The sequence below is a fragment of the Vigna unguiculata genome, chromosome 9 (genome assembly GCF_037176805.1).
Source record: "Vigna unguiculata cultivar grain cowpea cultivar isolate G323 ecotype 2 chromosome 9, ASM3717680v1, whole genome shotgun sequence".
NCBI classification, from domain to species: domain Eukaryota; kingdom Viridiplantae; phylum Streptophyta; class Magnoliopsida; order Fabales; family Fabaceae; genus Vigna; species Vigna unguiculata.
The window spans coordinates 26,378,047-26,390,222 of record NC_140800.1 but is presented as its reverse complement, the minus strand read 5'-3'; the positions used below and the strand labels follow the sequence as shown (position 1 = coordinate 26,390,222).

Sequence of the window (12,176 nt, the reverse complement as noted above, 5' to 3'; positions counted from 1 at the left end):
CTATTGAGTATATATGTTGATATTGGAAAAGTTTTCTTAGATCTCTAAAGTATTTTTCATCTTATCATACCTTTAATTATACATTTGTTTTTCTTTGTGTGATTTCTTTGAATAGTCTCTCAAATTGTTTCTAAGACACACATTTATTAATTTTTTAATATTTTTATTTGTTGTTTATTTTCATCATGTAGAATACTATTTCAATATATCTTATCTAATTATTTTTTATTTTCTAACTCATTATCAATCATACTATAATTTTTTCACTATAATTGTATAAATAACTTTTATTTACTACAATATAAAAATTTAATGTAATTGTCATGAATATTTTTTTATCACCATCCAACATATATTGGAGTTCAAAAGATACAATATCTATGTCAAAATTTTATTATTGTGTTTATTATTTGTTCTTTGCATCATTTTGATCAAATGATGTATTATCACTTTTATTAGTGCATAAAAAAAAAAGATTCATTAGAATTACATTATTTGACATCTCTAACTATACCGATCGATTTGAAATTGAAATACTTTCTTAAAAATTGACTTGGTAAATAAAAATGTAAAGATAAAATTTTCTCATCTTCTCTTTTTAATCTCTTCCCACTCTATTTTTTTCCTTTTTCACTCTCTCATAAATCAAAATATAACCTAAGTAGAATTTCCGATCTTACATCATATGCTTCCTTAATTAGGATAACTATTTCTTAAAGGCTTTCATTAACTTTTATCACTATAGTTCTTAAATATTCATTGATGATATTAAGATTTTAATACAAAAAAACTATGCAATCCACCTTTTCTGTACAATTTTTTTTTTCTTTTTTATATCAGTTTTTTACTTTGCTTTTATATGGCTGAATAATATCTAAATTTATTTAGATGAGAGAGGTTATCTTTTACATATTTTTGTCAATAATCCAAAAGGCATGAATTTTATAATAAATATTTTTTAGAGAAAATAATAGAAGAAAAAAGTATAAAAATATTATTTTTATAAAATAAATTTTGTTTATGTATAAGTTCATTTATAATTTATAATTTATTTCATTTAAATTTTTACTTTTTAATATGTATATAAATTAATTTTAACTTATTAAAATATTCTTTTTATAAAATCTCATGATATAAAATTCGTCTAGTGCATTAATTGAAAGGTGTCATCGTTAAAAGTGTTCCTCTTGAAACCAAAAGGTAAAACCATGTATCACTCCTTCTTAGTTTTTATAAAGTTTGTGCAAACTGTGCTGACACATAGATTGGAGTTGTTACTTTTCGAACAAACTTCCCTCTGTGGTAAAAAAATCAAAACAAAAATAAAAGATAGATGTTCATACTTGAAACTCGTTTAATGAAGTTAGAAAGACGTGATCTTGTGCATTTGGAATAAGTGATGTGCTAAAAGTGTATTAAGTCCTAAAGTGCAAATTTTTCTCTTTATTTTGGCGAAGATTTTTAACAAAGCATCTCCTTGACTTTAATTTTCATATTTACACCAAAATATATATATATATATATATATATATATATATAATTTTATTTGTCAATAAAAAATAATTAATTAAATAATACAACATTTTAAGTATCCTACTCCTTATATAAAACTTATAAAAATAAGTGCATGTTATTAAAGTACATTTACGGCCATCACATGAAAAGGGCTTATTATAAACTAAATAATCAAGATAATGATTTGTTAAAGAATCTAACATAGATTATATATTAATAGTAATTTGATAATGATTTATTAAAAAATGCCTAAATAAATGTAACAAATAAAAAATCTTGTTAAAATAAGATTTGAAAGACTCTTATAGTATTTTAAAAGATAGACTTTAAACATACTTCAATTTTATAAAATTAAATTTTAAAGATAAAATTTATATTTATTTATATATTTTAAATTTTATTTACATCTTATTGATGTACAATTTCTAACACATACAATTTTTCTAAATTTTTATAATAATAATAATTAAAAGATAAAAATAAATAAAATCATCTTATATTTTACTTATTTATATAATTTTTAATTGATCTAAATAATTTTTAATCTTTTACTTTCTCTCTATCCAAACTAAACTAGCAGAAAAAGGATCTGTCACTGACATGGAAGGAAAAGCCAAATATCTATATACAGAACATATATCATTTCATCAAGTCTTGTTGCAGACAACGTGCTGCTGCAAGTCATGCCCATAAAGCTCACCACCAGTCACTTCCGTACAAATAAATGCCAACGTATGTTATTCTGAACACACAATTGTACAAATACTTTTCTTCATAAAAAAAAGTTCAGATAAGACCTTATAATTATCGAACTTCAAAAAATATGCATAATCAATACACTTAACTTTTGTAGAAATTATTTTATTCAACTTCTTCAAAAGTTAAACGGATATATTTATTTAACTTGAAAAAGAAACGAATTTTAACAGTTTATGAATTTTTAACAGATTATGTATACTCGACTTTCTTTTTTCTGACTGAGGAATCTTTAATATGAAAGTAATTGCTACTAGCATATGTAAATAAGGCTGAGTTAAGCATTTTTGTAAGCACTGACGAAAGAATGCAGAAATAAGAAGCGAAACAGCAATATCTGAATGACTACCATCGAAGAATGTTCCATTTAAATGTGTTCCCTCAACAATCCATGATATGATCATATGGACAGAAAATCCCATAAGGACACCAATGCCTGGGAATATGGGGAAACAAAATTACATATGAACATTAAACAGTGAAAACAAAACCAGCAAGGACCCAAGAAACCCGCAATGATGCTTATTATCTCAAGGGCACTGCAAATTGTCACATTGTCCATTCACAATGTGAGATGGTAGAAGTACTCCATGCAAAATTTTAGGAAAATAACGGAAAGACTAGAATCAGTGGCTTCATTCTGGTTATGTACCTCATCATCCAAAAACTCTTTGCAAGGCTCCTCTATAGGAAAAAAATTGTGAGCCCCCTCCCTTTCCGACCAGCTCCAACTCCTCGCCCAATCGAACAAAAAGATAATGTAAATATACAGTCTTGGAGTTGACATGACAAGCAACATTGAACTGTTAGTGCATGAGGCAAATCAGTCAGAGTTTTTTTAAGAGATCGAAGATGATTCCATTCCATTCCCAGACTCTTCACCATTTGCAAAAGATGAAGGATTCCCTTGGCTGCGATTCTCCTCACTACCATTTGCGCGAGATTTCCCAGGCCTCACTCTAATATTGTTACCCAATGGGAAAGGCTCCTGCAGCGATAGATTAGATTAATATTGCCTCTGGGGTATATCATATCAGCAGAAAAAAATAGTACAATTAGGTACCAAGCCTTCTATATATCCTTATCCCAGTTTGTTAAATGCACTTAATGCTCGAAACAGTCGAAACAATAGATTGCCTTTTATAGCCATTAAAGTCACCAGTGAAAGTATTCCTTCAAAAAACTTTCTTGCCACACCCAATGCATGTTAACATTAAATATCAAGCAATAAGTTTTGACGTGGGAAAGCCCATTATTAACACCCACTTTACTTGAATCAGCAACTAATATATTAACGGAAACATCAGGAAAATAGTTACATCTAAAGAACAAGCTGATTTACCGGATCGCCAGCATTTGGGCCATCTGTATGGAAAAGAATAGGGCGGCAACGTTTATCTTCATTCATCAGGCTTGAATTCTGAAAATGAGCAATGAGAGCAGCTTTTCCTTGAATTCGGGCATATGCGAGGACTGCTACCTTTTCACTGTTGAACTTCTCCCATTTTTTCCCGTTAAAGGCCTGCACAATATTCCTTATCTATTAAATATATAAACAGATAAACACACAACTCATATCCCAGATAATTAAATCAAATTAGGATTACAAATAACCTTGTGGAATGGAATAATTTGACCAGGATCAATCATATTGATGAATGCATAGCCAACATTACATTTGTTCTGCAACCATTAGTAGAATTTACTTAGAAACACATTTATGATTTGCTTCCTTTAGGGAAAGAGTCAAGCAACTAGCAACTCCAGAAAAATACTTGCCTTGAAATCAATTGGCAAATACAGAAAATCATATGTTCCTCGACATTGTTCATCAATGGCAGCAAGAAGCATCTTTGAAGTATACCTGCCAAAATATTTAAACAAATATAAAAAAGAGACAAACAGAAAGGCCACTGCAAAAGAATAGGCATGCTTCAATCTTTGTAAAATTTGTTAAATCTGTTATGGAAAACCAATTAATCAATATTAAGGCTACAGGCAAAAAATCACAGGCGTCTAAGCAAGCAAAAGAGGGACGGCATTCGTATGGCTAATGCACCAAAATTGAAAGGAAACAAACCAAACAAGCAATTGCCAATGTAACTTATGATAACTTTCTTTGGTAAGATAAGCAATAAGTGGTAACAGCATAAGCAGCAAAATTTACAAAAAGATAGGGAGATAATTGGCATACTTATTGGGAATATTTTTTATCATGAGCGTTGTTCGGCTGTCATCACCACGTAATATGCGGCCTAGGTCAAGTTCGTACTGTTTCTTATCTGCATTGTTGTTAGTGTTTGGTTCGTTTCTTCGAGGATAGAGGTTTCTCATGCGTTCATTGCTAGAATCAAATTTAGAAACCAAATTCATGGGAAGTCTCCCAGGTAAAACATGTGATAATTGCTTAGGAGAGCCTTGCCCAGTATTTGATGTCAATTCTGTACCATTCCCACTAACATGAGAAAATATGTTGTGAGAAGCAGGAGGATGCATCTGCCAGCTACCATGAAAGCCGGGACTTCCCACAGAACCCAATCTAAAACCAGAACCATCAGGTGACTCTCCCAAGTAAGAATGTTGTCTTTCCCAGGGTGAGGCTGTAACAACCGGTGCTGATCCCACTTGATGGTCTATATGTGATGCTCTCAGCACATGGGGAGGTGTTCTAGGAAAGCTGGGTATCTGTGGAAGACATGGAGAACCAGCACCATTAACGAAGGATGGTGTTTTCTGCCAAAGCATGGCATTTGAAGGAGGTTGTTGATGCAAGTTGGAGCCATTCCACATATGATAAAGTCCATGATTGGAGCGGTTTCCATTTCCTGGATATTCAAAATAAAACAAAGATTTCACATACCAGCATTCAAATATAGAACTACTGAATTCATATTTGATATTGGTTCAGTGTACAATTTCCCAGCATCTTCAACCACTTACAAGGTGATAGAAAAACTGACTTCATGATCAACAATCAAATTGGACTGCTTAAATCACAGGCAAGTCTAAATTCACCCGGGTCAATATTTTGACTCTCGGAGTATTTTTGGGTGTCATTAAAACAATGAAAATATTCAAAATCCGAGAATCAACATCAAAATCAACAGTCAAGCTCATTGTTATAAGGTTGTAAATTCCTAGGATGCCATCAAATGTGAACAATGTTCAACCTTTGCAACAAATTGGTCCCTTATCACAATTTTCTACACACAGAAACATTTCAAAACTGTTGTAAATAAAGGAAGCATTTACACGGGGTTTTCTTAGCACGTTAAACTTACCTCCTGCATTAAACTCTGCTAGGTTCCCAGTTGAATTTATTCCCTGAATGTGTCTGCTCTCAGATGATTCCGTTGATCCATTTCCAATATTGGCAGCCATGTTAATGGTACTTGAATAGTTGTAAGGACTGCCATTAGCTAAACTATCACGATATTCAGGTAAAGAATGAGGATGGAACCTCGAAACAGATGCAAATTTCATAGCGTCAATAGTGTTACTGGACTCAAAAACACCAGATACTTTTCCAGTAGATGCCCCTCTTGCGGTCTTGTGAATGTTAGAATTCATATTAAATAGTGAGTTATCAATGAAAGCAGGTAGCTGTGTTGCAGAATGAAATCCTTGATTATATCCATTTTCCAAGCTGCCAGCAGATGCAATAAATCTAGATGACACTCCTGCTGTAAGTTATGTCTAGTGAGACCAAGACCATATTAGGTTTATGAGGAAAAATAGACAAGTGAATTCAGACCAAATCATACCCTTATGTCTTAAGGAAATGTTGTCACTAAGACTATGACCAAGATCAGGTTCATCTTGTCCCTTCTGAGACTGCTGCATCATACTACAAAAGCAAGGTTTCCACAATTGTCAAGATGTTATCTTTTCATCAAGGTGGTTCCAAACAACTATACGTATCAACCTCTAAAAGTAGATAATACTATTAAAGGTGACGAGAATAAATATGGAGATTCAAAATAAGACCTCATAAACAATACAGGTTAAGATTGACACATTTTTAAAGTACAAAAAAATTGCAAAAGTCAATATATTTAGATAAAAAAATTAAATAAAAAAATAAAGAAGAAGCAGTAGCCACCATGTTGCAATCATGGGATGGCCGGGCTCAAGCTTAATGTGCTTCCCAGCAAAGCAGATCCCATTCAATGCACGAAGAGAAGCTTCTGCAGCTCGAACATCATAAAATTCGATAAATTTGACTTGATTCAATTGTGGATATTCATAGATCTGCAAGTACAGAGATAATATTTAAGATACTTGTACCATTACAAAAACAAAAAAAATGGATGAAAACCAACAGGAACAACTCACATCTCTAATTTCTCCATAAAACCCAAATATCTGTTTAAGTTCATCATTCAATACAGATGAATCAAGATCAGATATCATCAGTGTACCATGGCCAATATCTTTCTCTGGAGCATTGCCCTGATATGTCATCAAATAAAGATATATCTATAAGCAAATCATCAAAGATACACACAAGCAATTGAACAAGTAAAACCTATGCCTGTAATAATAAATGATAAGATGAACCATGGAAATATAAACTTTACCCAAATGAAACAAGGAAAAGGAATTATGCATAGATGAGGTTAATGACATCGTTACCTTTGGAATTGAGTAATGTATATCTAGCTTCCTAGATCTCAATGACCTATTTTGAAGTGCCTTCATTGCATTTTGTGCTGCCCTTAGATCATAATATGAAATCATAACAAACCCACGATGCTTGCAAGCAGTGTATATGGTTCGAATATCTCCATATTGCTGCCAGAACAAACAAAATAGTCCATTTTTACATTCCATCGTTAGTGGTATGAAATGCTTCATGAAAACTCTTAAGATAGCAGTCACCATAATAAATGAATAAAGGTTCACCTCAAAGAGAGCCTTAAGTTCAGAGTCTTCAACATTACTATTGATGTTTCTAACAAAAAGTGTTCTAGAAGATTGTTCACCAAAAGGAATTTTTCCTTTAGAGGCTCCAAAGTAATCAGGATCTTCATCAATGAAACTGGTTCCCTTTCCAGGAATTAGAAGTTCATCTCCTTCCAATTCCATGCCTCCACTGCTGCTGAACAAATCAAAATCTTCAAAATCATCATTCATTCTAGCACGAGTACTGCATCCTAACTCGTTAGTGACTCCAGAAAAAAGGTCATCTTCATCAGGAAGGAGATTTCCAATAGTGTCAGCCTCAATTTCTCCTAGAGATTTATGTGGTTCTTCCTCAGGAAGGGAACCAACAGTAATGGGTTGACCAGATGACATTCCATTCCCCAATAACCTCACTGCATTAAGATATAAAGTAAAATCACAAAATCTATAACAAGTAGATAATTTTCTTAGTTTCATACTTGGTGGGACTTGGTGAGGGAAAGGTGCCCTACTTTGTTGTGCTACTTCACAAAAGATAACACGCATATATTCTGCTATGATAAATTGCAATAGATGGCAAGCAAATGAATGTAAATAGAAACTTGTCTATAAAGTACTACAAACTGTAAAAGAAATCAGAACAAGATAATGCTACAAGACACAATACATGCATGCAAACCATATTACCATCCTAGAAACAAATTCTTACACTTTTGGCTAAACACCTCAGACAGCGAGCTTGAAAATAGACTACTTTCACGTGAGGCAGCATTGGTGACAATCTTGCTCCCAATTAGACCATATGAGCTAGATGCTGGCTGCCTATGCACATTAGACCATGACCTTTTAGTATAATTACGGGATTCAGTGGAATCCTTCAGCATCTCTATAGTGCCTGCTTCTCTGCCAAAATGTAGGTCTCCTGTAATTTCCCCAGATAGAGTAGTATGAGAGATTGGCAAGCCAGATTGTCCATTTGTTGAACGGGGTGATGAAGTATTCAAAATAGAGCCAGGTGATGCCGTCATTTCACTCTTGCCTGAAAATTTAAATATAGAAATTACTATATCGAGAAACTAGTGACATATCCAGTAGATAAATGATTTGCTTATTGATGTAAGACAAGCAAACAAACATAAATATACAGATATTACATTATTATTACTTAGCAAAAAAAAAAACAGTAATTTCATAATAAAATTAATGCAAAAATCATATTAACCTTCAAATCCAGCAGAGCACAGAATCCAAATTCATGATTAGCATTAATTGTCCCAGCCATAGCACAATAAAAATGTTTTCCAGACCGAGGTATTTAATTTATACATTCAATAAAAGACATTAATTTATTAAAGTTTGCAGCAATTAGATTGCTACAATAAAAAGAATAAAAAATATTAATTTTAGATGATGCCAATGCCAATTACTTATTACAACCTAAAAATGTTTGCAATGTTGATGAGTGATATTCATTATTCCAGAACAAGCCAAAAAACTACATATTGTTTTCAGCAAAAGAGTGAGAACAGTAAGGGTTAAAAAAGACAAATCAATAATTATTATCACCAATCCCCATAAAGTGAAGTAAATATACCAGTTTGGGAATTTAAGACAATGGCTCGAACTAAAGATACTTGTTAGCAACATTAGCAATCATTTATTCTGAATGCAAACTGGAACATTTAAAAAGAAATTGAAACAGAAAATGGGAGAAATATTGCTTTGAAATGTACAGCTGCATTTCAATTGAGACATGATATAGAACAGAAATATATACGGAAAGATTCTTCAAAAATTAACATGTTCAAACTCAATGATAGTTAATAGCCAATTTCTAAACTGGAGCATAAAACAGTTCACTCATTAACTATCTCTTAGCAAATCTATTTGGTGCATTAATGATGCAATTGACACACAGCTAAACCAGCAGAACATAAGAAACCGTTTTGAACAAATAACAACTATTAGTTGGTCTCACCCTGTATAAAATGGTCATGAATAGATTTTGGCTTCCGTAATCCAATATTCTTCTGCCCAAAAGTTAAACACATGTTTAGCATCAAGGCCATGGAGAACAAGACAAATTGATAACATAATGAGAAAACCGAAGTCTTTTTTTATCATAAGAAAACTGAAATTTAAAATGTAAGATGTTCACGGAACTGATAATCCTTAAAACGATGACGAAACGGTTATAAACTTCGGATAAAAATTAATCTGAGGCGTTGTGACAAAATTTTAGAAAACACGATGAGGCAGTTAGCATAATAATTACCTCAGAAGCATAGGAAATGTCATCCAAAAAGTGGGATGAGGCAGACACACCCCTCTTCTCCATTATTTCAGAAGGCATCCTGTAGCTGTCCAGGAAATACTGAAAGCCTCCTCCCTTGCTAGCTTTGTTAGGCTCTATCCCAGATCATCCTGCGTTAAGTTCAAGGTCATTCGCTTGACAAAAGGAAGGACAGATAACAATGAACATGGCAACTCTATAAAAAATAACTGCTACTGGCAGAAAGAAAAACTCAGACCCATAAAATATCATGTATCATCACAATTACAACATACCAACATCACCACCACCCCTTCACCCCTGAACAAATAAAGAAAAGAGTGGGAAAATGGACTATTGAAAACCCTACCAGAAACATCACCTATATTCAATTGTGAAATTAAAAAAAAAAAAAAAAATAGTATAAAACTAAGCCACAAATAGTTGCATCTTCAACTAAACACTACCAGAAGGAAGGAGAACACAGGATGGTATTAGGAAAAGAAAAACGCTCGCTGTTTACCTACCAACGACCTAACACAGTTTGGCCATTCGCTCGCCAAAAAAATCAAAGAAAAACCATCCATGGAAATTAACACAAAAAAAAAAAACATTTAACTGTAACGACAGCTCTCCCTTTGTTTTCACACAAAAAAAATAAAAAAATACAGAAAACAAAACGTCAAGCTTAAGTTTATAGTACTCCAGCTATTCTGCCACAAAATTACACATATGGAGAGGGAATTTCACAGCGAAAGCCTCAAACATTAACAGATCAAGAGATAAAACCAAAATTTCAGAGAAGCCATAATCTGAAAACACCAACAGATCAAAAACATGAACACCAAAGAAATTCTCATCTCACGGTATACTCATAACAACTACTTCCACAAAAGTGAAAAACTGTTCAACCCCCCAAACAAAAAAAGGAAAAACAAAAACACACGATAAACACAAACCATAACTTTTCTAACAAAACAAAAATTTGCACCTTCTGGATTGGAACCCAACCTCGCTAGCAGAGAAACTCCAAAAATCCCACCTCCACAAAATTCCCCACACTCCTCATCCAGAACAAAGAGAAACGGACAAAAAACCGAATCTCTCAAACGCCCCAAAGCACCGGAATTTCAGAAACAAGAGATCCCACGCTCCCCCCCGCAACAGGAACCTCCTTCCCTTTGCATTGCAATCTGAGACGCTGAGAAAAGGAAAAGCCACGAATAATTATGCAGAAATGGCTCCTTCAAACGGAGCCGCAAACAAAATAAACCCAATTCGAAGGTGCGACCGGGGAAATGGAGGTTGCGAAAAACTCCGGCGAGGAAGAGCGAATTCCCGGCGAGGAAGGCTCGCCGGCGGTCGCTCTCTGGTTTGGAGAGAAAAAACAGACAACGCAACAACAGAGGTGTTTTTTAGTCTTCTGACAGAGAAAGAGAAAGGAAAGGGTGTTAGTTGGCTTTGAAATGCAAAATACAAGAAATAAATTAATAAAAAATAATAAGTAAAAATGAAAACAAGAAATGTGGAAGGAGAATAAATAGGCGTAGAGATAGTGTGGAACTTGTAATGACAACAACAATCTTTAAATTTTTATTTATTATATTTTATAGTGAAAAACAACAAGATGAAAGTTGAAACCTCTCTTTTATATCTGATGAAAGTCTGTCCATTGGTCTTAACTTGGAAAAGTGAGATTTGTAAAATTTATACACTTATATTTACTAATGTTTACTTTTATTACAGTATTTTTTTCTATATTTTCTTCCATAAATGCTTTCTTATTCTGAGATGTCGTTTTGCGAACAATAAATAATTTGTTTACTTTAAATATCTGTATTTTAGAGTGTAAAAAATTTGATAACATATATTTTTCTTACATCAGATCATATATTATATTGGAACCAAAGTTGTTACATCCTAATTATGAAACTGTTGAAAAAAGATGAGAGAACTGTTTCTCTTTTCTTTTTTTATTATTAAAACGGAACTGTTTGTTTTGCTGATGAGAGTGAAACCGTTAATTATGTAATAATTTGTCTGCACGCATATCTATGTTTTATTTTTCATGTTTAATTCATGCATTGGATGATCTATTTTCCTGGTTTTAAATATATAACATTATGTTTTCTAAAATGTAAATAAATTTATTTGCTATTTAATTTTTAGAGTTCCCTTTCTTCGATTCTCTTGTTATTATTATTTCTGAAAATCGCAAAATTTTAGTAGACATGGATAAAAGAATTTGAATTCGTGGATATATGCGAGGGGATATTAAATAGATATTTTTAATAAATATATTATAATTATTTAACTATCTGTTTATCAAATGAATATATTTGTAAATATTCGTTATCCATTAATGATTATTTATAGATTTTATTTAAATATTATTTTTTAAATAAGAAATCAAAATAACATTTTAGTAAAAAGAATAAAAATTCAAGATTTTTTTAAAATTTAATTTTATATAGTTCTAACTTTCTATTTAGACTCATAAAATTGAAGTTAACTCTACAAATTTATTCTTTTAAATTTATATCTTAGTGTTTGAATTCCTTTCTAAAATTTTAATTTTATTTAGATTAATATTTCAAGAAAAATTTTATTTAGATTAATATTTTAAGAAATTAAATATGTTTTTAGTTCATAAATTTTAAGATAAAATTAAAATTAGTCTTTTTTAAATTTTTAGATATTTTAGTTTTGATGCATTTTATTTTTTGGA

General features: G+C 31.9%; 1 protein-coding gene across 2 annotated transcripts; it reads right to left on the bottom strand.

Moving 5' to 3' along the window:
* Positions 1 to 2,609: 2,609 nt before the first annotated feature.
* Positions 2,610 to 10,939, bottom strand: LOC114163212 (protein MEI2-like 4). 2 transcript variants are annotated; one of them, XM_028047377.2, is made up of 15 exons: positions 10,440 to 10,939; positions 9,452 to 9,600; positions 9,155 to 9,206; positions 7,886 to 8,215; positions 7,177 to 7,589; positions 6,907 to 7,065; positions 6,607 to 6,723; positions 6,374 to 6,522; positions 6,036 to 6,118; positions 5,553 to 5,954; positions 4,466 to 5,096; positions 4,051 to 4,135; positions 3,886 to 3,954; positions 3,614 to 3,793; positions 2,610 to 3,259 (listed from the first exon to the last, which is right to left on the bottom strand). In XM_028047377.2, the coding sequence occupies exons 2-15, from the start codon at positions 9,527 to 9,529 to the stop codon at positions 3,110 to 3,112; spliced, it is 2,898 nt and encodes a 965-aa protein (XP_027903178.1). In that variant the 5' UTR covers positions 9,530 to 9,600; positions 10,440 to 10,939; the 3' UTR covers positions 2,610 to 3,109. The 2 variants fall into 2 exon arrangements, with proteins under 2 accessions (XP_027903178.1, XP_027903180.1); XM_028047379.2 differs by having other exon boundaries at positions 5,553 to 5,951.
* Positions 10,940 to 12,176: the final 1,237 nt, after the last annotated feature.